This window comes from Sturnira hondurensis, unplaced genomic scaffold, assembly GCF_014824575.4.
Source record: "Sturnira hondurensis isolate 20B ecotype Veracruz unplaced genomic scaffold, ASM1482457v3 Scaffold0005329, whole genome shotgun sequence".
Classification (NCBI taxonomy): domain Eukaryota; kingdom Metazoa; phylum Chordata; class Mammalia; order Chiroptera; family Phyllostomidae; genus Sturnira; species Sturnira hondurensis.
The window spans coordinates 7142507-7170266 of NW_028077960.1; the positions used below are offsets into that span (position 1 = coordinate 7142507).

Sequence of the window (27760 nt, forward strand, 5' to 3'; positions counted from 1 at the left end):
TTTTATTTTGTAATAATTTTAGATTTGTAGAAAAGTTGCAAAGGTAATACAGAAAGTTCCTATATACTCTTCACATAGTTTTCTTAGTGTTAACATCTTACATAACCATGGTACCTTTGTAAAAACTAAGAAATTAATGTTGGTACATTACCATTAATTATACTACAGACTTTATTTGGACTTCACCAGTTTTCATACTCATGACCTTTTTCTGTTCCAGAATAAATCCAGTATACCCCATTGCATTTAGGCTCTTTGTATTTTGAAGACTCTGAGCAACTGGCATGCCTACATTTACTGATGGGATCCAGTTAGTGATGTATTTGGAATAGACATTATGGATTCATATATGACTATATGTGCTTGAGAATTTTCAGTATTCACTGTGATATCAAGAGAGGTCAGTTGGGTGACCCCTAGAGTAGATCTTGAAGATTGCTGTTTCCTCTGTCTATACCAGGATTTGATCTAGCTTTCATGTCTGGAATTTTGATGTATGGTTTATCTGGATTTGACCAGGCCTTGGGTAAACAGGCTGTTGTTACTCAAGCTCATTTAAGAAAGGCAGTTTATTAATTTGTAATAAGAAAGTTCGAGTAGAAGAAGTTAAGATCAAAGTATTTTATTGTGTATATCAGAGCCAAGCACAGTATTTCCCAAAGTATGCTCCTTGGACACCACATTCATAAGATGGTAGGTGTGCCTAGAAAAATGAGTCCCTTGGACATAAAAGTTTGTGGAACTTTGATAATAAGGTAAAAATTTAACTCTAGGACTTAATCAGTGCAGAATTCTTTTTTCTTTTATGATTATTATTTTTTAATGTGAGTAAGGGGAGCCACTTACCAGAATACTTTTGGGCAATCTTTGTTTCAGGAAAGCCCTATCAGAGAAGTAACTGACTCACTGGAATCTTCCAGATGTTCTGGATGACTGCACAGTTTGGTCCAGTAAATGGTGATGGAGCATAGTCTGTGTGCCAGCCTCTGTGGCCAGGTGTTTTTCAAGTCACATCTTCCTGAGCGACACACTATTATGGACTTCCATCCCATCCCTCTGCTTTCCTTCTCCAGTTAACTTTTTTGTTTTTTAAGTTGAATAAATGCATGGTCGCTTTGAAGTCAGATCCTTTAGCGCCTTTCATCACTTCGTAACTTCCAGTTATCTTCATCTTGAGATGAATGGTGTCCCCGTCTACCGAAGCCATGTATCTGCGTCCTGGAATTCCTAAGAGATCGGGGCTACATGTGTCATCTTCTGCGACCAACTTCTAAGTAGTTGCTCTGGCATTTGTGACTATTTTCATGGATGCTTTTAATTGAATACTATCTTCACTGTAATAAATGTGAAAGGTTGTATTCTTTGTGCAGTGTTATTTTCATTAGATTCTTTCCCCTTTTTTTGTTGAAAAGATTATGTAGCTTAAATTTTAAAAAGTCTTTTTCTTCCTGTTTAATAAATATTTTCATTTTTTCTATATTTGTCTTCCACTTTCTAAGAAATTTTTTGCCTTGCTATTTTTTACCTAACATTATAAACAATTTTCTACTTTTTTAACATAGTCTTCATAAATTAACAGCTTTTAAGTATGTTACATTGTATATCATAATTTAACAGTTTTCTCAATTTTACATTTTGGCTGTTTCCTTTTTTCCTATTGTAAATAGAAATATCTTTAAGTGTAGGGTTTTTGGGTTTACTGAGTGATGGTATCAGGCCACATTACCCAGTGCAGAGTTACTTGGATGAAGGGTACCGCATCTTTATGATTTTTGCCACATAACTAACTACTGCTGTTAAAAGACACAGCGCAGGTGAATGTATACAGCATACCTCATTTTATTGCACCTCACTTTATTCCACTTTGCTTTATTGTGCTTCATAAATGTTAGGTTTTTTGCACCTTGAAAGCAAGACCTTCCATTAGCAAAAAAGACCAATTCGCTCTATTATGCTACTTCACTGTAGTGGTCTGGGTTGGAATCAGCAATATCTCCAATATTGTTTGGCCTCTGAAACATACAAGTGTATCTGTTATGTTTTTCTTAATAAGACATGGTGTTTCGACTTGCCTAATGGGAGTTCAGCTGGTGGTCATCAAGGTCAGATTCTCTCTGTAGCCTCATTTCTGTAACCTTCATAAGGTTTCTAAGGGCCCACATTTTTCTTAATTTTTAAGTTTCAAGAATGATTTGGGGAAAGCATTAAATTACTTTACTCTATTACAGGGGAACATTGTCCTTACAGATTATGAGTATATAATTTTAAATATCCTAAGATTTCGAACTGACGAGTCAGATGATGTAAAGTTTGCTGTTCGTGAACGCTACCCAGTTGACCATGCAAAAGCTGTTGCACCTTTGCCTACCTTGGAAAGGTACCGTGTTTTGTTTATAAACTCATTTCATGTTGTTTTAAAAGGTAAAGTAGGTCGCATGTGAAAGAACTGTCATAGAAAATACTTTGTTTACTTGGATAAATAAATTTGTACTCCCTGAACTACATAAATGTGCACGTAAGCAATGGGAGTAGCAAATGTATGTCTTTTTCATCTAAATTTGGTGTTATTTTAGATGTTTATGATTTCTTGGTGAAGTGAGAGGACTTATCAGTTCTTCTGTGAGAAGACATGGATATCTTGGGCAGAGTACAAAAAGAGGTAGAAATTCTGGTTTAGCTAAGGAAAGGGAGCAGGGTCGGATGTGGTACGAATTGTATCTACTCTTCTGGCTGGAGGCTTTGCTGCCGAATAAGCTATAGCCGTGGTCCTCAGAGTTGGGCATCCACTGGCGTCACCTGGAGGGCTTGATAAAACATTTCTAGCTCAGTAGGTCTAGTGTAGGGCCCAGCAGTTTACAGTTCTAACAGGGTCACGGGTGGTTTTGATGCTGTTCATCGGGGGCCTACCAAGGCCCTCGGCATTCTGAGGAACTCAGTATTTAAGTATTAAACCTTAACTAGATAAAGCCAGTTCAGGTATTAAGATATATCTCCAGGCTTCACAAACAACATTTAATTGTTACATAAAAATGTTGCTCTCCTAGTATGCATGGCAGTTGATAATGAGCCCTGTGACTTAGCTGAAAGAGTATTGATTTTCCTTAGGAAACCTGGTTTTAGGTTTCAGTGTGCTGTTTTAAGATTACTAACTTGAGTAAATTAATTTTATGACCCTGCATTTTCTTTAAAGATTTTATTTATTTATTTTTAGAGAGAGGGGAAGGGAAGGAGAAAGAGAGGGACCTGTGTGGTTGCCTCTCGCGTGCCCCCTACTGGGGACCTGGCCTGCAACCCAGGCATGTGCCCTGGTTGGAAATTGAACCAGCGACCCTTTGGTTTACAGCCCGCACTCAATCCACTGAGCCACACATGCCAGCCAGGGCATGACTCTCCATTTTTTTACCTACAAAATGAATTAATTTCTCTTTTATTTTAGAATAGTTAAAGATCAGGCAAATTGCTATTTATGAAAGTATTATGAATATAAATGCTGCCATAAGATTCATTAAATATTATGTAGAAAGAAGTCTGTCAATTTTGTTTTACAGACTGACTGAAATACTAACCAGTGCACCTAAGGGTGAACTGCTGAAGAGAGTTCTTAACCCACTGCTTCGTGAGTAATCCTGCATGGAACAATGGAATGTTTGCAAGATAGTGTAGTTTTCAGGAATATGTTTCAGTCTTTTATAGTTCTAGTGGAAAATTAGGACTTCTTGATAACTGTAGAAAGGAATTTAAAATGATCTTTTAGGTAAATAGTTTAATTTTAAGGAAAATTTGTCATAATCATATGAAGTGTGACCTTTATGTGTTAGATTTTATTTAAAAATAATAATTGTGTTAACTAATAATATGTTATTTAGCACTTTAGGGACAGCTGTAGTATTCTAAGAAATCTTTTTTCTCCCCCCAACATTAATCTTTGGTTTAATAAACACTTTTTTTTTCTTATTATTAGTGAGTCTCAGGGCATTCCAGGATGCCAGGTACCCTTAATAACCAGGGTAAATAAAATTCAATAAACTTTTATGCTTGAGAAAATCATTACCTATCCCTATAATAAGGAATCTGAAAAGAATGTGTGAGCAGGCTGGTACCCTTAATTACTGAGCATTAGAAAGTTATTTCTCTCCTCTGAAATTAGAATTCATTAAAGAGTTACCGTTAGAACTTTCCAACTTTTAGTATAGCATACATAAAATTTGTAAGTTTGGATTCTTCTGTTTTTCCTTTAGTAACATTGTGTATAACAATAACCAACTTTTGGATGCTGAACCAACCTTGCATTCCTAGTTCATAATCTTTTCTATATGTGGCCAGATTTCATTAAATTCCTATAACTTCTGTACTAACATCTACATTTTTTATCATAGTTTCAAATTTTAATTAAGTGCTTGAATTATCATTTCTAATAACATTTCAAAATAAGTGAACTAGTTGTTTTCACTGGCTACTGTTATTGAGTAGATCATTTATATTGAACATAAATTTGTATTATATTTTGAATGATAAATTTCATAGGAAAACACTAAAAATAACGCCCTTTGTTTTTACAGCTTATGGACCAGCTCTCATTGAACACTGTCTTATAGAAAACGGATTCTCTGGTGGTGTCAAAGTGGGTGAGAAATTTGAAAGTAAAGGTAGGTCTGCGTGGTATAAGTTTAGTCCATTTTCATTTGTTTCCTTTTTTAAAACATTACTTCTGGGAAAGTAATAAGTAACCAGGTAGCTCTAGACTTAAGAGCAATAGACTTGTGAGTGTTCTGTCCACGTGGTACTACCGGCTTTGTACTCTAACGTGGCGCTTTATCCCCAGTAAGGAGCGGCTCTGTCCTTTGACCTGCCTTGTTACCTTTCAGCTGGAGAATATTCTCCCTCTCCCCCTGTAAATTTTTGAAGTGGTTACTGGCCTTGAGACAGTCTTTGGTACAAGGCTTGAAGGAGTTGAATTATTCACCTTCTGACTCAGAACCTGGAGTGGGTGTGGAAATAATTAGTATTCGTACATTTTAATTCTGTAAGTCCTGTGGTATGGTTATATGATAAGTTAGGCCTTTGTAATATTTAAGAGAACCTAACTTAACTGCCAGATTAGGATAATAAAAAAATTAGAGGAAATGTAAGGAAAATGGAATATTTGATTTTTCACAAGTCTTTAGTCTCGTGTACAATTAGAAAAATCATTCTTGATGTTTATGTTTTGAGGTTTATATATCATTTTTTAAAGTTTAGGGATAACTTTTATGCTGTAACTTTTTGTGTGTTTGAAAATACAAATGGAATATTTTTAGTGAATGACTTCTTTTCTGAAATGTACTAATTTTATGCAATTCTGATGAAAGTGCCAACAGGTGGTATTGTTTTTGCTGTTGCATCAGTTTTTTTGTTTTATTATTTTATTTTTTTTTTAATAAAATGAATCTGATATTCATGTGGAATAAAAGCATGTGAAAATGTTCAGGAAAAGTGGAAAATAATAGTAATGATGGGGAATAACCTTTCCATAGATAAAATATACAATGAAGCTATAGTAATTACAACAGTTTTTGAAAATGAATGCAGAAAATAATGAATTTAGAAATAGGCCAAAGTATATATATGAGAATTTAGTATATGAACAAAGTGTCTTTCAGATCATGAGGGGCAAGATGTGATCAATAAAAGCTATTGAAATAACAGGCTGGTGAAAGCACCCTCATTTACAGTGCTGATAACAAACATGAGATGACTGTATTTAATTTTCTTGAACATTATTTCATAAACACCGTCCTGTTTTCTGCATAGTTGTTTAATAAGTTAATTGATACTTGATTGCCACTCTTTTTTCCCTTTTTTATTCTCCTATTAGATATTGAAAAAGTACTTATTTGTCTGCAGAAGGCAGAAGACTATATGAAAACAACCTCCAACTTCAGAGGGAAGGTAGTAGCACATATACTTGTTGTGTATTGTGGTTTTATTTAGATTTTTAGAATTTAAGTGTTCATTATACATCAGTATATGTAAATTTTTTGTTTTAGTTTGGAAATTCGACATTTGTAATATGCTTCTTCTAGGGTAGATTTTTTTCTTCAATTGCTATTGGTTTGTAATTTTTGTCTTGCTTTTTCCCTTTTGTAGAAAGTATTAAGTCCTGAAAAGATGAGGAGTTTGCAAATATTTTTTTCTCAGGTTAATTTTAGATAGAGAAGCACATTTTAATTTGCCAGCACTTTTCAGAGATTTGGTGACTTATATCCCGTAATAGTTAAACACCCTCTGAATTGCCTGATATTCTATGTTTTCTTTCCTATTCAAAATATAATACTTACCAGAAAAATTCAGAAACAGTTCTCATTAATTATAGGTAAATTCAGTGTAAATGTACCTGCCCAGATTTTAAAATGAATCAAAATCTGCCAACAAAGTGAATTTAAGAGATTTTCTGCTGGCAGTGTTTTTGGCTTTGTAAAATTGCACAATGTCTAAGAGTGGAAAGAGAGCAAAATGTACTGTATAATTCCACCATTTTATCAGTACAGGAGTTTTCATTTTCTTTATTACCTGTTATTTTCCTTGTGCATATGAATAAACCAATTACTTTCTAATAGTACTTTGAGTCTAAAAGCATTTTAGGAAGTGATATAATCAGTAGGCAAGTGCAGTTGATAATTTATAATTAGAAAATTACACAAGTTAATAGCAGTCATGAAAAGTCTTTGATAATTATGGATGGAAGTGAGTTTTTTGTTGGATTTTTATAGGGATATATCATTCAGAAAAGAGAAATAAAACCAAGCCTGGAAGTAGATAAACCAGCTGAAGAGATACTCACGTAAGCATGTAGGCATGGGTCAGTTTTTTTTAATGTTTATTAATGTTCTTGAATGTGATGAAATAAATATGTTTTGCAGGTATGAAGAATTTCATCCTTTCTTGTTTTCTCAGCATTCACAATATCCATATATAGAATTTGAATCATTTGACAAGGTGGGTTTTACATTCTGTTCTTTGACCAGTTAACATGATATGGGTTACTAAGTTGAGATATCAACTTGCTTTGATTGAAAAATTGGAAATACTTTTTGCTTTACAGTCACTGAATCTGGGTATTACGGAACAATGTAGTCATAGATACAAACTGTTGGAAACATTTGCTGCCACTTTATTTCAAGATAAAGGTTAAAAAGTGTGTCCTGAATTTGATTCTTGATTATTTAGTCATAGAGCACATTTATCAGGGATGTGTTGAGTGGTGTTACAAACAAAATGGACTCTCAGATTCTGTGTATGCAAGTTGCGATAGAGATCATGTATTTTTCAACCTAGTTATTTTTTTTGTTTGATTGTTTTGTTTTGTTTTATTAAGGCCGTGGATGAATTTTATTCCAAGATAGAAGGTCAGAAAATAGATTTAAAAGCTTTACAACAGGTATGATATTATTTGAAACATTAAACCAACTAGCCCTAATGTGGTTTGCTGGGTGGATGATGCTCTCATGTAGGAATGGGCAGCTTTTCGAAGTATGTGGGAGTGCCCTGGTTGGTCTCTCGGCCAATGGATAAAGGTCCAGGGGAGGTCTCAGTGTTGAAAATAACCTTCATTTGTTCCTACAGTGTATTGGGTACTCTCTAAAATGGGAAATACAGTGGGATGATGGGGGCTGTTACTTATACCCTAGTACAGTTTGCTGTATTACAGCATCCCAAAGCTTAAACTTTGCTGCTTAGGGAATACTGTTGGAGAATTTTTTTTTAAGATTTTTATTTATTTATCTTTTAGAGAGGACAGGAAGGAGAGAAGGAGAGAGAAATATCAATGTGTGGTTGCCTCTCGTGAGTTCCCTACTGGGAACTGGCCTGCATCCCGGGCGTGTGCCCTGACTGGGAATTGAACCGCGACCCTTTGGTTCGCAGGCCCACACTCAATCCACTGAACTATGCCAGCCAGGGCTCCTGAGAATATTTTTAAGTAGGCCAAAGGAGAGGGAAAAGTTTTCTCTATACAAGTAAATATTTTTGTTTATCCTTAAACTGTTTTTTTAAGTTAACTTTTAACTAGGCCAGTAGAGACTGGACTGGTGGTTGCCAGAGGGGAGGGGTGTTGGGGAGGGGGATTGGGGAGTGGGTGAGAGAGGTGAAGGGATGAAGTGCAAACTGGCAGTTACAAATTAGTCACAGGGATGCAAAGTGCAGCGTAGGAAATAGTCAGTGATATTGTAATAACTGCATGGTGCCACATGGGTACTGGAAATACCAGTGGCACCACTTTGTAAAGTAAGTATGTGATGTCTAATCACTATGCTGTACACCTGAAATCAATACAAAATAATGTTGGAAGTAAACTGTGATAGAAAAATTTAAAAATAAATCTAAAAAGATACATGCTTTTTCTGTACTGTGGCTCCACAAGGAGGTTTTAATATGCTGTGTTTTCCCGGCACGGCACGTGGGATCGTGTTTTGGAAACACTCCCTGGAGAAAGTTTCAGAAATTGGCCACAGTTACTCTTGATTTCAAGGGGATGTGATTCTTCAAAAATACTAGTAAAGTGTTAAAATGTGTGTGCATGGTTTGTAATTATGTGAATCCCTGTATCCTCACCCCTCTTCAGTCTTAGCACAATGAATGAATAAAGCACAATTTCAAAGCAGATGGGTCAAATTAATTAGTGTGATTGCCACATGGTGGCAGCACTTGAGCTAATAAGTAGGTATTTAGTGGTGACATTGAACCCTATGTTTTTATGTGCACTAGAATACCTATGAATTATTTTAGTAATCATTTTGCATTCTTTTAATAGTCACTGTTCTTATAATTTAAATCTTTTAATACTACGTCTAGCATTCAAACATTCATTAATTGGTAATGCTGTTGCTACTGCTAGAAAATTTGTACCCAAATCAGTAATCTTGAAATATAAAGTACATGTGATAAAATGCTATATAAAAGGTCAAATAACTACTATGACCCTTTGTATTATTAATTTGGGAGACATTCTGTAAAATACTAGAAACAATGCTAAGAAAATTAAAGGCAGCAATGAAATGAAAAGAAGCAATTTTAGTAATTTATGCTATGAATGCATTCCCCCAAATTTTACTTTTCTGCGTTAGGGAAAAAAATGTCTTGAATTCTGCCTGCTTGAATAATGCAAAGGCTTTAGGAGCATTTCTTACTTACATGTAACTTGTAATCAAAATACCTTTCCATATAGGGAATGGGAAGTAGGTAGACTGGAGTTAGTTTTGGAGCATGAAACAATTTGGGGAATGATGAACCTGGGGAGGTGGACTCCGGGGCACTTTAGCTAGGGAGGGATGGCATTGAGGGGGCAGAAACGGGCGGGATAACGAGTTTCAGGAGGTAAAAGAGAAGGTGTGGTAGATAAGAGAAACCTAATTTTTAAAAAATCTGTATTTTGTCAACAAAAGGAAAAGCAAGCATTGAAGAAATTAGATAATTTCCGAAAGGATCACGAAAACAGATTAGAAGCTCTTCAGCAGGCTCAGGTATTATGTTTCGCTTTTTCAGATGCTTTTTCAAAAATGGTAACTTAGAACTGGCATGATAGTAAATGTTTTGGTTTATTTCTTAAGGAAATAGATAAACTTAAAGGAGAGCTCATAGAAATGAATCTACAAATAGTCGACAGAGCCATTCAGGTTGTTCGGAGTGCTTTAGCCAACCAGATAGATTGGACAGAAATCGGGTTAATTGTGAAAGAAGCCCAAGCTCAAGGAGACCCCGTTGCAAATGCAATCAAAGAATTGAAATTACAAACAAATCATGTTACAATGTTGCTAAGGTAAGTTTAATTTTCAGTTAAGCAGTCAGTGCTTGTCTTTATTTTGCTATTGTTCATTGTATTAAAATTTATGTTTTATTTGGAAATTTATCCTCAATACAGAAAAAGTTAATTCAGAGTAAAATAATACAAATTATTTGAATACTGTAAACCAGTTATGATTTCATTTAGTAAAATACTGGAAATGAAAATGTGATGTCATTGACATTAGTGAAATACTATTGGATATTTTTAATAGAAATCCATACTTATTATCAGAGGAGGAAGATGACGATGTTGATGGTGACATCAATGTTGAGAAAAATGAAACTGAACCACCAAAAGGAAAAAAGAAAAAGCAAAAGAATAAACAGCTGCAGAAGCCTCAGAAAAATAGGCCATTACTTGTTGACGTTGATCTCAGCTTATCAGCATATGCCAATGCCAAAAAGTGAGTCTTAAACTTAAGTGTAAATTTTAGGTAAAATATTATCTGAAATAACTTGGGGATTAAATGATAAGAAAAATTTTATTTTGCCTGTCTATACTTAGGGATGAAAATACTTTTTTTTTGATGTGTCTTAAAATTATATTTATTGTAAGAAAGTATACTATTTTGGGAAATAGTAATTTCTCAGAATTACTCCTGAAAACTTCAAATAGCAGATACTTTTAAAATCTCGTGTGTATTCTACATGTAAACTTGGTTTTCATGTGGAACATAAAAAACAAAGTTGCATGGTGCACAAAACTTCTTCTGTATGATTTGAGTGTCTGTAAAATTAGAACAACAAATAGAAAACTAAAGGATAGAGATTTTACTTAAAATTTAAGAGAATTGTGTTTTTTAGGTATTACGATCACAAGAGATATGCTGCCAAGAAAACACAAAAGACTGTCGAAGCCGCTGAGAAGGTACTTAGTGTTTCTTAGAGTGAATGTTCGTTGTTTCTCTCTAATGTCATGGTCTCAGTTATTTCTTCTGTTTAAATGAGGTTTTCTAATTCAGAAGTAGCCTTTCAAACTTAATTTTGTTTTAAATGTCCTACCAAAATTCTTTTTCTTCCCAAACCTGTCCCTCCCCAATCTTTGCCATCTCAGTAAATAGCAGCTTTATTCTTCCCTTTGCTTAGATGAAAAATGTTGGAGTTATCCTAGACTCTTCTCTCATAAACCGTATATTATACTGGGGTGTAAATACTTTTTTTGGTGTGTCTTAAAATTATATTTATTATAAGAAAGTGTACAGAAATTACTACTTCTCAAAATAGTAATTCTCCTGGAAACGTCAAATAGCAAATCCTTTTTGAAATCTTGTATGTATTCTAAAACTTGGTGTTCATGTAGAACATAAAAAACAAAGTTGCATAGTGCACAGAACTTGCTCTGTATGATTTGAGAGTCTGAAAATTAGAAATTAAAAGTAGCAAAACCTTTTGGCTCTTCCTTTAGAGTATAATCAGAATCTGGTCATTTCTCATCGATCCAGGTCTCCATCAAGTGTACTCATGGACTGTAGCAATAGCCTCTTACTAAGGGGGTTGGTTACTCTCCTGCCCTTTCCTCACTACAGTCTGTTCTTCATGCATCTGCCATAGTGATACTTTTAAATAAAAAATAAATAAAGTCATTTCTCTCTCTTCCGAATCTTTCAGTAGCTTTCCATGTTATTCAAGACAATCCAAAGCCCTTCTCCTGGTCTCTTAGGGTCCTGAATGATCTGCCTCCCTCTGATTGCATCATCTGCGTTCCTCCTGCCAGGTGATTCCTCTTACCCACTCCTGCCAGCTGCAGTGGGATTCTGGCTGTTCCAGCAACAGTGGTCCATGCTGCCTTCCCAGGGCTTGCATTTGCTATTCTTTCCACCAACAGTGCTACTCCCTAAAAATTTCCATGGTTTGATCCCTTGCTTCATTCACATGTCTACCTATATGAGACTTCAGAGAGCCCTTTCTTGATCACTCTTACTAAAAATAGTATCGCAGTCTTCCATCTTGACTCTGTTTTTCTTCTTAAAAACCACCCTTTCTGATACATTTATCTGTCTTCACTCTTAAATGCAGATTGCATCGAAGTAGTGTTTTGTCTGTTTTGTTCATTGCTGTGCCAGACCCTAGACTATTACCTGGAACTTAGTCACATTAATATCTGTTAAATGATTGGCCCTCATGATTTAGCCCCTCTGTCTCCCTCTCCAAACTCATTTCTTGACATTTTACCCTGTGATCACTACTTACTGGTTAAGCTGGCTGTTTTGCTTATAGTGCTCTTTTTTTTATTTTTTTTCTTGATAATTACATTAATCCTTCAGGCTTCAGCCTATATACCATTTCTTCAGAAATACCTTCTTGGGTCATAATCAATTATAAATTAGGTTTGCTTGTTATAATTTCTTGTTATGGCATCCCTAGAAGTACTTACCATATGTTTAGTTGAATAATTATGTGTTTTATAGTTGTCTCTTCTCCTAGACCCCATTAGGGTGGGAACTTACTCTGTCTTGTTCACTGTTTGTCTATAGCCTTGTAGTCCAAACTTGTTATGGTAGGTACTTAGTATCTCATAAACGAGTGATACTTTTTTAAATTCCTAGGTTGGGACGATATATGCATACAGTAAATCTTTGACTTAAGTTATTTTAATATTAAAAGCAAAAATTGCCCTGGCCAGGTAGCTTGCTTGGTTAGAACATTGTCCCAATACTCCAAGGTTGTAAGTTCGATCCCCCAGTCAGGGTGCATATAAGAATCATCTGATAAATGTATAAATAAGTAGAAAAACAAATCATTGTTTCTCTCTCTCTCAAATTAATAAATAAAAATTTTTAAAGGCAAAAATATTTACTTTCATGTGGGGGGTATATGTGTAGATAATGCTTTTTTTTATATTTATTTCTTGCCCTATTTGCTTGGTGCTATTTAAATAAATTCTCAACAAATTATTTTAAACCTCCTTTTTTTAAATAAATAGGCATTCAAATCAGCAGAAAAGAAAACAAAGCAAACCTTAAAAGAAGTCCAAACAGTTACCTCGATTCAAAAAGCAAGAAAAGTGTATTGGTAAGTGTTCTACCTTTTTAAAATATAGGTTTTGTTTTATGAAAATTACACTTGCACATTGCTTTTAGAAAAGTGAAGCCGTTCTACAAAGCTTGTTAAAAAAAAACCAATAGCCTTGCAGTTTTTTACCCTTACTCGTATTGCCTCCTCTCCCAGAGAAATTACTTTTATACTTTTGCTCCTTCACTTGATTCTTTTGGTATATACCTTCCTTTTTCTAAGTAATATCCTCATATTGCTGCTCCTTAATTTTTCTGTTTCATACTCTGTTAATGACTCCCCGGTGTGGAGGTGCAGCTCTTACTCTCCCACCTTAGGCTCCCTTGCATAGACCAAACACCACCCAGTGTCCATTGTAGTCACAGCACAATTTAGCCTTGGCATTATTGTGAGTGTTTAACTTGTAGTCACAGCCTGCTTTCAATTTTTGTTCTTAGTAATTCACCTCCACTCTTCTAAGTGTGCTCACATTGGAATTCTGTTAGAAATCTTCTTGCAGAAGTCTCTTCTGGAGCTTTTTGACCATTGTTCTGATTGGTTACTCTAAGCATCCTAAAATTTCTCTTCGTTGTTATACTGAAAGTTACCTTTATCCCTCTCTTCGTTGGCATCTCTGCCCTGAATCTCGGATTTCCTTTATCTTTGTCGATAGAGTTATGAGCTATAGAAGCATGACCAGATGGTCAGTGTTTTTAGGTATCCAATGATAAAAATGATTTTACTCTTATACCTAATTCATAGTTTGGGTATAAAATTCTAGTTTGAAAAATGTGTTTTCCTCAGACTTTAAAGGTATTATACCTCCTGTTAACTTCCAGGTTTGATATTGAGATGTCTCATGTCATCTTGGTAGTTGGTATTTTATAGGAAACGTGTCTAGTCTTCCTGAAAACTTACGGAATTTTTCTTTCTCTCGGTTTTCTGGAATTTCCCAGTGATGTAGGTCTGTGTGGGTATATTTTAATCTATTATGCTGGATAACTTGTGGACTTTTTAAATTGGGAAACATTCAGTTCTGAGAAATTTTCTTGACATATTTCTTAGGAAACAGTGTGCCCTCTGGTTTTTTGTTCTGTTTTTTTCTCTCTTTTTTCCTTTTCTTTCTTCCTTATTTTTTTCTTTTTTAATACAGAAGCCCCTGAAAAATTGTTTTTCATTTTTCTGTTTTTCAGCGCTTTATCATTTTGTTTTATATTATGAAGGATTTCCTCAACTTGATCTTTCAAACCTTACACTGAATTTTTAAAATTCTTCTGTCATGTTTTTAATATTAAGCTGTTTTTGGTTCTTTGAATGGTACTTTTACTGTTTAAGAACTTCCTCTCTAGTTTCTTTACACCGAGGATAGTTTGGTTGTATTTAAGTTTTTATTAATTATATCTTATTGATTATGCTATTAAAATTGTACCGATTTTTTTCTCCTTTACCCTCCTCCACCCAGTACCCTCCACTCCTTGAGGCAATACCCCCATCATTGTTCATGTGCATGGGTCATGCATATAAGTTCTTTGGCTACTCCATTTCCTGCACTGTACTTTACATCTCCATGGCTATTCTATAATTTCCATATTTGTACTTCTTAATCCCCTCACCTCTTTACCTATTCTCTCCCTACCCTCTTCCTTCTTACAATCATCCAGTAACTAATTTCTTCTCTCATACTGCTTTTAAGACTCTCTTTATCTTTAACCTTTGGACTTTTAATAATGATGTATCTTGGACTGGGCCTCTTTGCATCCATCATAGTTGGGACTTTCTGTAATTCCTGGACTTTCATGTCTATTTCCTTTACCAAATAAGGGAAGTTTTCTTTCATTTTTTTTTTTTGGATACATTTCCATTTCTTGATCTTTCTCTTCTCATTCTGGCACCTCTGTGAGGCGAGTGCTGGACCTCTTGAAGTTGTCCCAGAGGTGGTTTTTACTATCCTCGTTTTTTTTTTCTTCTTTTTTTTTCTTCTTGTTCTGTGTGGTTCTTTATTGCTTCCTTATGTCCCAAATAATTGATTTGATTTTTGGCTTCATCCACTCTACTGTGTTTTCTTTGTAAATTTTTCTTTATTTTAATTAGTGTATTCTTCATTTCTGCCTGGATCATTTTTATGCTGCTAAGGTCTTCACTAAGTTCCTTGAGCATCCTTATGACAAGTGTTTTGAACTCTGCATCTGATAGATTGCTTATCTCCATTTCATTTAGCTCTTCTTCTAGAGTTTTGATCTGTTCTTTCAATTGGGCCATGTTTCTTTGTCTCCTTGTTTTGGCAGCCTCTCTGTGTTTGTTTCTAAGTATTAGGTAGAGCTGGTTTGACTCCATGTCGTGGTAGTGTAGCTTAATGTAGTTGGTGTTCTGTAGGGTCTAATGGCATAGCCTCCCCTCACCCAAGCTGGGTACTGGAGTTATGCCCTTTGTGTGGGCTGAGTATACCCTCCTTTTGTGGGTAAGTCTTGGTTGCTGTTGGCAGTTCAGTGGGAGGGATTTACCCAGGGCAGTCCCACAGGTGCAAGGACTGGCTGTGACCGCTGACCACCAACCTCCAGCCTCCGTGAAAGATCAGCTATGCAGGGGCAGGGTGGTGGCGCTCTGATGTGCTCTGTTTCTGTCAACTGGTTGTGCTGTCCCTGGGGTTTCCCGGGTGGTGCAGGCCAAGGTCAGCCCCACCTGTGTTTTACCCAGGGCACCCTGCCTGAGCTATAAAACAGTCTGAGATGGCTGCTACTTGTGCTGGGCTTGGAGATTCCCAGGTGAAGTCAAGCTGTGGTTCTAATCTGGCTGCTACCAGTGCTCGACCTGGGGCTCATTGAAGGCAGCTGTTCCTGCTGTCTGACGATGGGCATTAGGAAGATGTGAAGCATGAGCCAAGACCAGCTGTTCATATGGAAAAGCAGCTTGGGTGGGTGCATACATTGGGTGGCACAGAGTCTCTGGAGGTCTCCAAGGCCGGGCAAACAATATTAGCCTGGTTGATGGAGCCTTAGATATGGCACCAGGCTACTGGCTCTGTGGCAGGAACATTTAGCAAAGGGACAGTGGCTTCTGCTTGCCCTGATGCCAGACACTTCAGTTTTTCCCTGTATACCACTGGTGCCTTTCAAGCTGCTACCCCACTGCTGGAGCTCAGAGGGAGTGAGTCTGTGTGTGGGTTGTTTAAGAGGAACTCCTTGGGACTCCAGAAGTTTCTTCCACCTACTCAATCCTTGCTGGTTTTTCTAGCCAGAAGTTGTGGGGACTTATCTTCCTGGCACTGGAATCCTAGGCTGGGGGACCTGGTGTGGGTCTGGTACTCCTTGCTCCTGAAATATCCTGCCCAAATTTTTATCCACCACACGTAGGTGTAGGACTAGCCTGTTCCGCATCTGTGCCCTTTATCCTTGTCTGAATGGATGTGGTTACTTTAATTCTGTAGTTGTCAGACTTCCATTCAGCTCGATTTCTGGTATTCTGAGGGATGGATGGTTGGTCTATATTTTAATTGTAATTTTGATGTGTTTGTGTGAGTTCGCAAGTCAAGTCTGCCTGCACCATCATCTTGACCAGAGATGAATCTTAAATTTCATTTGGTATCCTTTTCCTGCAGGTCTATCTTTTCCAGGTTTTTTTTCTATTGTTAGTTTTGTCTCCAGCCTTCATGTTAATGTCTAGTGATCTTTGGTTGTCTGCTCACATATTACAATGAAGTATTAAAAGGCTGATTGGGAGTGCTCTGGGTGGTTGGGCACACGAAGTGATCTGTGTGGGCCATCTTGTGTGGAGCTCTGGACATCATTACCGTTTTTCCTCTTAAGCTGGCCTGACTTCCTAGAAAAGATTCTTTTTTCCTTGTTTGTAAAATGAAGACCTGGTTGTCACCTTAGGAGTTCAGTGGAAATGGTGGGAGTCTCAATATCCAGTCTTTCTTACATTTACTTAACTGCCCCGTTTCACATGTGTTATCCCCACTCACAAACTGTGCCACGTTTTCCCTAGTCAGCGTGTGCTTTCTGTACCCTTTCTAGGGAATTAGCTTCTGGCCTCCTTTGGGGTGTGGGAAGGACGGGTACCCCATGTTCGGCGTGTGAAAGAAGATCTAGGGGAGTGTCTGCTTTTGGATCAGACTTCCACCCAGTCCTCCTGTTTTTAGCCCCATCTTAAACCCTTTCTCCAGCAGTACTTTATGCTGCCATTTTTTGAGTCTCTTATGGGTTACATAGTGTAAATTGAGGTGCTTTTGGGCTTTTCCACTGTTGGCTTAGGGTTCAGTTTCTTGAGTTTGATCAAAATTTTGCTGCGATTTTCTCCTTCCCCACTGACATCTGTGTTGATAAAGAGGATTGACCGATAATTTTCATTTCTCAGTGTTCATGTTCATAGTGGTATCAAGGTTATATTGCTTCCTAAGGGAAATTGGGACGTGTTCCTTTATCAGTTGCACTTACTTGGTTAATGGAAATTGACCTGTGAAGCTGAGTGGTCCTAGAGTTTTCTTAATGGGAAAGTTGTTTTTTAAAATTTTAGATTCAAAGCCTTAGCAGGTATAAGGCCAACTCAGATATTCTAGTTTTGATTAGCAATGTTTTTCTAAGACTTTACCTGTTTTGTCTAAAGTTTGGAATATACTGGCAAAATGTTTATAATATTCTACTTTTTAACATACTCTAGGATATTTAATGACATCCCATACTCAGTAGTTATTTGTGCCTGCTCTTTTTCTTGATTAGTCTGACCAGAGGATTTTCAGTCATATTGATATCTGTAAAGCCAATTTTGACTATTAATCTCCGCTGTTACATATGTGCATACTTTCTCTCTCTTTTTTATTTTTTGTCTTTCCACTTTTCTTTGGGATTCATTTTTAGTTCCCTTTCTGACTTCTTGAGATGGAAGCTTAGTACATTGATATCTTTCTTCCTTCCGGCCTCTTTTCTTTTCTAATACATGTTTAAGGTAATAAGTTTTCCTCTAAGCCTGGCTTTGACCAGGTCTAAAACATTTTGTTATGTATTACTTTCATTATCTTTCACATCAAAATGTTCTATTTTCCATTGTAATTTCTTCATTTCTGCATGATTTAAAAGTATTAATTTCCAAACATATGGATCTTTTCTGGTAATAATTTTTTTTACTGACTTTTAGCTTAATTTGCATAGTGGTTATAGAATATATTCTGAATTGTCTCAGTCCATTGACATTTGTTTTTAAATTTGCTTTATGACCCAGCATACTTCTGTGGTCAGCTTCATTTATAAATGTTTCATATATAGATGAAAAAAGTGTCTGTTTTATAGTTTTGGAATACATTTCTGTGAATATCAACTAGGTCATACTTATTAACCATGATGTTCAAATCTTTGACATCTTTACTAATTTTTAAAAATATTTTATTCATTTATTTTTAAAGGGGAAGGGAAGGAGAGAGGGAGAGAAATATCAGTGTATGGTTGCTTCTCATGTGTCCCCTGCTGGGAACTGGCCTGCAACCCAGGCATGTGCCCTGACTGGGAATTGAACCTCGATTGTCTGGTTCACAGGCCTGTGCTCAATCCACTGAGCTACACCAGCCAGGGCTAATTGTTTTTTTTTGTTTTTTTTAATGATTGTTTTCTCAACTACTGAGAAAGATGTGTTAAATATCACTGTTGTGGATTTGTCTGTTTCTCCTTTTACTTGTGCCAGTTTTTGCTTTACTAGGTGATCCTAATACAGAAGCTACAACTTCCTAGTAAGTTGAGCCACTTATTAACGCCAGTGAAATATCCTTTTAACTAATTTTTTTCCTTCTGTGTGAGGTATTAAAACCTCATTAGCTCCATTCGATTAGTATTTGCATGGTATATCTTTTTCCATCATTATAGTTCAACCTTTAAATACTGTTATATTTTAAAGGAGTATATATATCATTTTCCAGTCTTACAATCTTTACTTTTTACCTGGAAAATTTATAAAGTTACATTTATAATAATGTAATTTATGATATATTTAGGTTCAAATCTACCCATCTTACTGTTTGCTTTCTATGTGTCCCATTTATTCTGTGTTCTTTTTCGTCATCTTTATGGGCTTCTCTGATGGGTTGTTGGCTTTTTTTGGGGTGGTGGGTGGCAACTGTTAATTATACATTTCTTTACTCGGATGATTGCAAAATGCATCCTTGATTGATCGGTTTCATTTTCTTCATCCTTTTGGGTTATACACACCTGTTTATCATCAATAGCAGAGCAGTTCAATTAAATGAGTGCATCCATTTAGCCACGAGGAGAGTATATTTTAAGTGAAAAAAAATACACAAAGTGTGTGTTGTGTCTGGAAAAAGGGGTTTAGAGTAAGCATTTTATTTTCCTTTGTATGTTTAAAACAGACTCTGGAGAGGGGTACACAGGAAGCTAATTACAATGGCTCCCTATTTGGTTGTGGTGGTGGGAATTGAAATGATGCAGGATCTTTCATTATACCTTTTTATACAATTAAAAAAAATTCCAACCAAGTGTATGTGTTACTCAGTCAAAAATCAGTTTAGAAAATTGGAATAAAATGGTTTTGCTATTATATTTTTATTTTAGTTTAATGCCTATGCTCAACCTTTATTGTCTTTAATCAAAAGTTTCTAAATTCTGGATTAAGTCATGAAAAAGATTATCTTGGTTGTCATATAGAACATAAGGGTATTTGTTTCATTGCTATTGCATGCCCTTTGCTAAATGGCACACAATATACACTCATTTCTTACTGTTCTTATGGTACATATTAGTCACGAAAAACCCAGATGACTTTGTTTCTTAAGAGAGGTTGAAATTTTATACTTTTAAAAGTAGTATTTGGCCTTTTGTGTAAAAATAAATGTAAAGAATATCATATATGTAAATATTCAGTTGATTAATTGAGGACAGAATGAGAAGACAACTTTTTTCTCTTCCCAGTGGTCCCATAGCCTATCCAGTTCCCCAATGAAAGAAAGCTAAACCTAGGGACCATGCGCCACTTTATTCTTTGGCTTCCTATAATTCATTGTTATAGGTCATCCTTTAGGAACACTGTCTGTGTGAGAGGGAGATAAGGAGAGAACATAATTTTTTAAACATAGAATTTAGGTGCTTTCTTCTAAGACTGTTAAGACTATCTTAGGACAATTTGTATTACAGGTTTTCAAGAAAATTAAACTTCATGCCTTAAGAAAAATCAAACCAGTTGTCCTAACCTACACAGGATAGCTTCATGGGAATTTAGGCAACGACGAAGGGAAAGAAATGTTAACTTTTGTTCTTTCAATTTGGTAGGTTTGAGAAATTTCTGTGGTTCATTAGCTCAGAGAACTATCTGATTATAGGAGGACGAGATCAGCAACAGAATGAAATAATCGTGAAACGGTACTTGACAGCAGGTGGGTAAGACTAAAATTCTAAAGAATTTTCTTGTTAAGTGTTTGCATCAGTTGTCTCAATACTAAGTATAGAATTTTCTTTGTTTGACACATTTAATTGGTAGAAAGTGTTTGATGGTTTGTTTATGGTTTAAACCTAATTCTCATTTTAGGTGATATTCTTAAAGTAGCAGCGTTGAGCTTCTCTGCAGTACTGGACTTTTGATTTTCTACTGCATTAACGAATATTAATGATTATCAATCCTCCAAAGTCATTGAAGGTCAAATTTTTAAAAGCTTAATTTCTCAGTGCTGAAATTTATAACCTTTTTTAACATTTAGAAATAGGACTTGAGCCCTGTGGTGTAAGGCCCTCATTCATTTTCTTTTAAGTTTTTAATTATTTATTTCAAAGTATATTTAATTAATTATGCTATTACAGTTTTCCCAATTTTCCCCTCTTTATCCCCTCTCCACTCCCAATTCTCCAGCATTCCCCAGCCCTTAGTTCACATCCATGGGTTGTACATACAGGTTCTCTGAGTCCTCTGTTTCCTGTACCATTTTTTACCTCTCCCCGTTTGATGCCTACCAGCTCTGCTTCTTTCCTGTACCTTTTCCCCTCTATTCCTCCCTTCCCCCTCCCCACTGAAAGCACTTCATGTGATGTCCATTTCTTCAATTCTGTTCCTGTTCTATTTGCTTAGTTTTTGTTTTCATTGCTTTTCTTTCTTTTAACTTTTTAGGTTCATTTGTTGATAGTTGTTCGTTGTCATTTTACTGTTCACATATTTTATTTTCTTTTTCTTAGATAAGTCCCTTTAACATTTCATATAATATGGGCTTGGTGATGAAATCCTTTAACTTGAGATTATCTGGGAAGCACTTTATATCGGCCCTTCCATTCTAAATGATGCTCTGCTGGATAGAGCAATCTTGGGTGTAGGCCCTTGCCTTTTGTGACTTCAAATACTTCTTTCCAGCCCCTTCTTGCCTGCAAGGTTTCTTTGTGAGAAATCAGCAGGCTCTCTTATGAGCACTCCTTTGTAGGTAACTCTCTCCTTTCCTCTTGCTGCTTTTAAGATGGTCTCTTTGTCTTTAATCTTGGGTGACTTAATGATGATGTGCCTTGGTGTGTTCCTCTTTAGGTCCCGTTTCTTTGGGACTCTCTGGGCTTCCTGGATTTCCTGGAAGTGTATTTCCTTTGCCAGATTGGGGAAGTTTTCCTTCACTCTTTGTTCAAATAAGTTTTCAATTTTTTGCTGCTGTTCTTCTCCCTCTGATACCCCTATCATTTGGATACTGGAACATTTCAGGTTGTCAAAGAGGTTCAAAAGTCTCTCTTCATTTAAAAAAATTTTTTTTTCTTTATTCTGTTTGGTTGGATATTTCTTTCTTTCTTTTGTTCCAAATCGTTGAGTAGAATCCTGGTTTCCTTCCTGTCACTGTTGGTTCCCTGAATATTTTGCTTTATTTCATTTTGGGTATCTTTCATTTATTTTTTCATTTTTCGACCAAGCTCCATCACTTCTGTGAGCATTTTGATTACTAAGCCTTTAAATTCTCCATCAGATATGTTGACAGTCTCCTCCTCACTTAGCTCTCTTCCTGAGGCTTTGCTCTGTTCTTTAATTTGGGCCATATTTCTTTGTCTTGGTGCAGCTGATATGTTGTAAGGGGCTGGCCTTGGGTATTCACCTGGGCAGGTCAACCCTGCTTGCTTCACTGGGGCACTGCCTGTGGGGAGGGGCCTCAGAGGGAACAATGCGGCTGGCCTGCTTGTCTGTAGTGCACTTTCCAAGACGCTTATGTGAGACTGGGAGTTTCTTCCATCACCGCAGCCGCCGCTGTAGTCCAGTCAGCTCTGAGTCTCAGTTTCTCCTTAAGTCAGTCGCTGCTTTGCCACAGTTTCTCTCAGCAGCAGCCTTACCGATCTGGTTGTTCTGTTTGACTGTTTCTTTCATTCTGTGCTTGTTGGAGTTCCATGCAGTTTGATTTTCTGTCACTTCTGATTGTTTATTGACTTTAGGTTAGTTGTTACTCTCCTTTGGTTGTGCGAGGAAGTGAAGGGTTTCTACCTACACCTCTGTCTTGGCCAGAAGTTCTCTAATTATGCTTTTTATTCTGTGTACCTTTCCCTTCCCTCCCCACTGATAACCCTCCGTGTGATCTCCATTTCTGTGGTTCTTTTCCTGTTCTAGTTGTTTGCTTAGTTTGTTTTTATTTAGGTTCAGTTGTTGATAGTTGTGAGTTTGTTGTCATTTTACTGCTCATAATTTTGATCTTCTTTTTCTTAGATAAGTTGCTTTAACATTTCATGTAATAAGAGTTTGGTGATGATGAACTCCTTCAACTTGACCTTATCCAAGAAGCACTTTATCTGTCCTTCCATTCTAAATGATAGCTTTGCTGGATATAGGCAAGTCTTGGATATAGGTCCTTGCCTCTCCTGATTTTGAATACATCTTTCCAGCTCCTTCGCACCTGCAAGGTTTCTTTTGAGAAATCAGCTGATGGTCTTATGGGAACTCCTTTATAGGTAACTGTCTTCTTTTCTCTTCCTGCTTTTAAGATTCTCTCCTTATCTTTAATCTTGGGTAATATAATTATGATGTGCCTTGGTGTGTTTCTTCTTAGAAGAAACACACCAATTTTGGGGGGACTCCCTGAGCTTTCTCGATATCCTGGAAGTCCATTTCCTTCACCAGATTGGGGAAGTTCTCCTTCATTATGTTTTCAATTTCTTTCTCTTCCTCTTCTCCTTCTGGCACCGCTACGATTCAGATGTTGGAACGTTTAAAGTTGTCCTAGCGTTTTCTCAGCCTCTTCTCAATTTTTTAAACTTCTGTTTCTTCATTCTGTTCTGGTCGAATTTTATTTCTTCCTTTTGTTCCACATCTTTCATTTGAGTCCTGGTGTTCTTCCTTTCACTGTTGATTCTCTGTACATTTTTCTTTATTTCACTTTGTATAGCCTTCATTTGTTCATTTTGCAACTGAACTCAAATAATTTCTGAGAGCATCCCAGTTACTAGTGTTTTGAATTCTGCATCTGATAGGTTGTCTCTCTTTTCATCGCTTAGTTCTTTCTCTCAAGTTTTAATCTGTTCTTTCATTGGGCTGTATTTATTTGTCTTGGTGTACCTGTTACGTTTGTTGTAAGGGGCAGAGCTTTAGGTATTCACCAGGGTGGGGCACCTCACTTTGCTGTGTTGTGGTGTTGTCTGTCTGGTTGAATTTTTCTTTAACTCTTTGGTTGTCGGACTTCCATGCAGTTTGATTTTTCTGGCAGTTCTGGGTGTTTTTTGTTTTAAATTGGTTGTATCTTTTGGTTGTGTGAGGAAGCAAAACGTTTCTACCTCTGCCTCCATCCTGACTGGAACTCTCTCTTTTCCTTTATTTTCTGATATACACTGCCTCACTTTGGCTAAACCGTCAGTGTAGGTATCAGGAATCAATAATTAATATCAGAATCAATCTGACATCCACTGAGGATCCTGACCCAGGAAAGAAAGCAATAAGGATCAGGTTACATGGCCCCAGGGCTTGGTCTCTATCTTCTCTAGCTCTCTTTATTGTGAGTTGCGCCCGTCATAGGGCAGTATGGGTTCTGCTTTTCTTTGAGTGTCAAATCCCAGGCGACCTGTTCACAGCACTTAATGACTGCTCATTTTATCTGCTAGAAACAGTGCGTTTTCCTTTACTCTGGTTGACAGTTTATTCTTTCATTCATCTGTTTGTTCCATTGTTCATTCATTGCTATCACACACTTAGAATAACACTGGAAGTCTTGGTCATAGCTTATAAGGATCCTGGTTTCTTCGGCCTCCATTCCACTCTCTCCCCAGTCTCCCAACTACCCTCCCTACGTGTCAAACATCCATAAGTCCTCAGGACCTTTGCACTTCCTAGGATGGCTCATTAGCTCCATGCGGCTCAGCCTTCTAGCAGGCTAGCCTGGCCCTTCTTACATGGTAACTCAGCAAGTTTCTAAGAGAGGAAGCACGCAACACCTCGTAAGGTCTAGGCTGGGATCTGGCACTTGGTCACATCTGCCACATTCGACTGGCCAGGGCAGATCATGGGGCAGGGCCAGATTCAAGGGATGGGGAAGTAGACCCCACTTCTCGATGGGAAAAGGTTCACAGTCAGAGAGCGAAGAGGTATGGATAGAGGAAGGGAGAGGAATTGTGACCATTTTCGTAACCTACCATGTTATCATTGCTTTCCTGTAAGGAGGCCTGTGAGAAATCCTCCAGGGGTAGGAGATGGAATTTTTGTGTCATCTTATCCCTTTTAGATTTTGAACCATTAAACAGTAAAGAAATAATTTTAACTAAGAAAAAAACATGGGATTCAGAGCACTATTTCTTGTTTTTAAGGGGACATTTATGTGCATGCTGATCTTCATGGAGCTACCAGCTGTGTAATTAAAAATCCAACAGGTAATATATTTCTTTCTATTCCCAACTTTTGATTCCTTTTGTTAAAATATTTTAGTATAAGACAAAAATTGTGAATAAAAATAAAGGAAGACACTCTAAATGAAAAGAGGGTCAATCTATCAGTAAGATACAACAATTATAAACATAAGAACTCAACAACTAGAGCCCTAGAATATGTGAAGTAAAATCTGACAGAATTGAAGGGAGAAATAGACTTCATGAAGACTTCAGTAGTTTAACAATTAACAAGGAAATTGAAGATTGGAACAACACCAAGTTAACTAGACCTGATATATCTGTACTACACTCCACCTAACAACAGTAGATTCTCATTCATCTCAAGTGCACATGGAACATTCTCCGGGCAGACCATGTGACAGTCTGTGAAACACAGCTCAGTACATTCAAAACTGTTAAAGTCCTACAAAGTAAGTTTTCTGACCATAATGGAGTGAAATTAGAAACTACCAATAGAAAAAAATTTGGAAAACGCACAAATGTATGGAAATTATACAACACACTCATAAATAAACAATGGATCAAAGAGAAAGAATCACTAGGGGTGTGTGAGAAAATACTTTGAGAGAATGCAACAAAAACAATGTATCAAAATTTATGGGATGCAGCTAAAGCAGTGCTTAGAAATTTATGGTGGTAATACCTATAATAAAAGAGGAAAGATCTCAATAACAAAATTGTAATCATTAAAATCTAGAAAACAAAAGCTAATAACCCATAGTAAGGAGAGGAGGGAAGTAATGGAATGGAAATGATTGAAAGAGACTAGAAATATAGTAAAGAAAATCAGTGGAACTATAGTTGGTTTTTTGAAAAGATCAGCAAAATTGATAAACCTAGACTTAACAAAAAAAAAAAAAAATACAAGAGAACATTCAAGTTCCTAAAAGCAGGAATAGAAGAGGGGACTTAACAAATCAGAAGGGTTTGGAGGAATTTCTATGCATAGTTGTACAACAGCAAATTAGATAACTTTGATGAAATGGGACAAAAATCTTAGAAAGACACAGACTACCAAACTGACCCAAGGTGAAGTGGAAAATCAGAACAGACGATTGAATTAGTCATTTAAAAAACCCACCCACAAAAGAAATCCCGGGCCTTCGTGACTACACTGGGTAATTCTACCACATTTTTAAAGATGATTAAACATCAGTCCTTTACAAAGTCTTCAAAAAAAATAGAAGAAATGGGAACACTTTTTAACTCATATAAGGCTATTTTACCCTAAAAACACAGCCAGACAGACATCACAAGAAAAAAACTACAGATCAGTATTGCTTGTGAATGTAGGCACAAATCCTCAACAGAATAATAGGGAACTGAATCTAGCAACATAGTAAAGCATTATGCATCCTGACAAAGTGGGGTTTACCCCAGGCATGCCAGGTTTGTCTTAAGATGGAAAATTAATTAATATAGTAAAACATATTAATAGAATAAAGGATAAAAATTACACAATCATCTCAGTTGGTACAAAAAAAGCCTTTGGCCACAATTCAGCCCCCACTGATAAACAGTCAACAAATGAGGAATAGAAGGGAATCTCTTCAACTTGGTAAAGAACATCTGAGGAGAACCCACAGCTGACAATCATATTTAACGCTGAAGGACTGAAAACTTTCATCACAAACCAGATGCGCATGCCTGTTTTTGCCACTTGTGTTCAACATTTTGTGGAGCTTCTGATTAGGCCATTAGGCAATAAAAAGAAGGAAAAATACCCAGATTGGCAAGGAACAAATAAAACTGTGTTTGCAGTTAGTTGATCTTAAAACCTTAAGGAATCCACCAAAAATTATTAATAAACAAGTTCAGCAGTGTTTAGAATATAAGAACAATTACAAAAGTTAGTTTATTTTCCATGCTGCAGTAATGAACAGTACGAAAAGGAATTTTTTAAAGATTTTCTTTCTTTATTTCTAGAGAGAGGGTAGTAAGGGAGAGAGAAAAACATCAGTGTGTGGTTCCCTCCCATGCGTCCCCAATCGGGGACTGGCCTGCAACCCAGGCATGTGCCCCGACTTTTAATTGAACCAGTAACTCCCTGGTCTGCAGGCTAACACTCAATCCACTGAGCCACGCCAGCCAGGCCCTAAAAGAAATGTAATAAAATGACCATTTATAATAGTATTAAAAAAAATAAAATACTTAGGAGTAAATTTGCCAAAAATAAATGTAAGACATATACCCCAAACTATAAAAAAACCACTGAATGAAATTAAAGAAGACCCAAATAACTGGAAAGAAGTGTTTATGGGCTGGAAGTGTTAATGTTCTGGTGGCAGTACTTCCCGCATTAATCCATAGGTTCAATGTGATCTCCCTCAAATTGCAGCTGCCTTTTTTAAAAAAACAAATGGACAAGCTGATTTTAAAATGAATGTGGAAATGCAGAGGACCCAGATGAGTCAAGTCATTCTTGAAAATGGAGAATAAAATTGGAGAACTCACACTTCCTGATTTTAAATCCTCCTGCAAATCAGTAGCAATTAGAACAGTATGGTACTGGCCTAAGGATGGACAGACAGATTAATACAAAGTTGATTGCTATTCCTTAGTTGATTTTCAGCAAGGTAACAAGGCCATTCAAGGGGGGGCGGGTAGAATAACCATTTCAAGAGATGGTGCTGGGACAACTAATATCAATGTGCAAAAGAATGAAGGTAGATCCCCTACTGCACATCCTTTAGAAAAGCTAATTCAAATGTCTCAAAGACCTAAACTTAAAGGCTAAAACTATAAAGCCATTATAGGAATATAAGGCATAAATCTTCACCATCAGAAGATTATTGCTTATATACGACACCAAAAGCATAAACAACCAAAGGGGGAAAAACACATAAATTGGACTAAATCACAATTTAAGATCTTAATTTAAAGAACACTATCAGGATAGTGAAAATGACAGCCTACAGACCAGGGGGAAATATTTGCAAATCATTTATCTAATAGCACCAGGACCCAGAGGACTCTTGCAGTAGAAAGACAGAAAACCCAATTTAAAAATGAGCAACAGATCAAACAGACATTTCTTTAAATATATACATAAATAGCTAATAAACACATGAAATGCTCAGCGTCATTCATCATTAGGGAAATGCATTTCAAAACCACAATGAGACAAGTTTTGATGA

At 36.5% G+C, this 27760-nt stretch overlaps 1 protein-coding gene across 1 annotated transcript in view; it reads left to right on the plus strand.

The window, feature by feature from the left end:
• NEMF (nuclear export mediator factor) overlaps positions 1 to 27760 on the plus strand; it is a 59390-nt gene that overhangs the window by 11774 nt on the left and 19856 nt on the right. The window contains exons 5-18 of the mRNA XM_037047182.1: positions 2229 to 2377; positions 3549 to 3616; positions 4560 to 4646; positions 5855 to 5928; positions 6750 to 6820; positions 6900 to 6975; positions 7355 to 7417; positions 9420 to 9497; positions 9585 to 9793; positions 10032 to 10223; positions 10624 to 10687; positions 12743 to 12831; positions 20079 to 20182; positions 24543 to 24605. Of these exons, the coding sequence (XP_036903077.1) occupies positions 2229 to 2377; positions 3549 to 3616; positions 4560 to 4646; positions 5855 to 5928; positions 6750 to 6820; positions 6900 to 6975; positions 7355 to 7417; positions 9420 to 9497; positions 9585 to 9793; positions 10032 to 10223; positions 10624 to 10687; positions 12743 to 12831; positions 20079 to 20182; positions 24543 to 24605 (1387 nt within the window). The remainder of the gene's footprint in view (positions 1 to 2228; positions 2378 to 3548; positions 3617 to 4559; positions 4647 to 5854; positions 5929 to 6749; positions 6821 to 6899; positions 6976 to 7354; positions 7418 to 9419; positions 9498 to 9584; positions 9794 to 10031; positions 10224 to 10623; positions 10688 to 12742; positions 12832 to 20078; positions 20183 to 24542; positions 24606 to 27760) is intronic.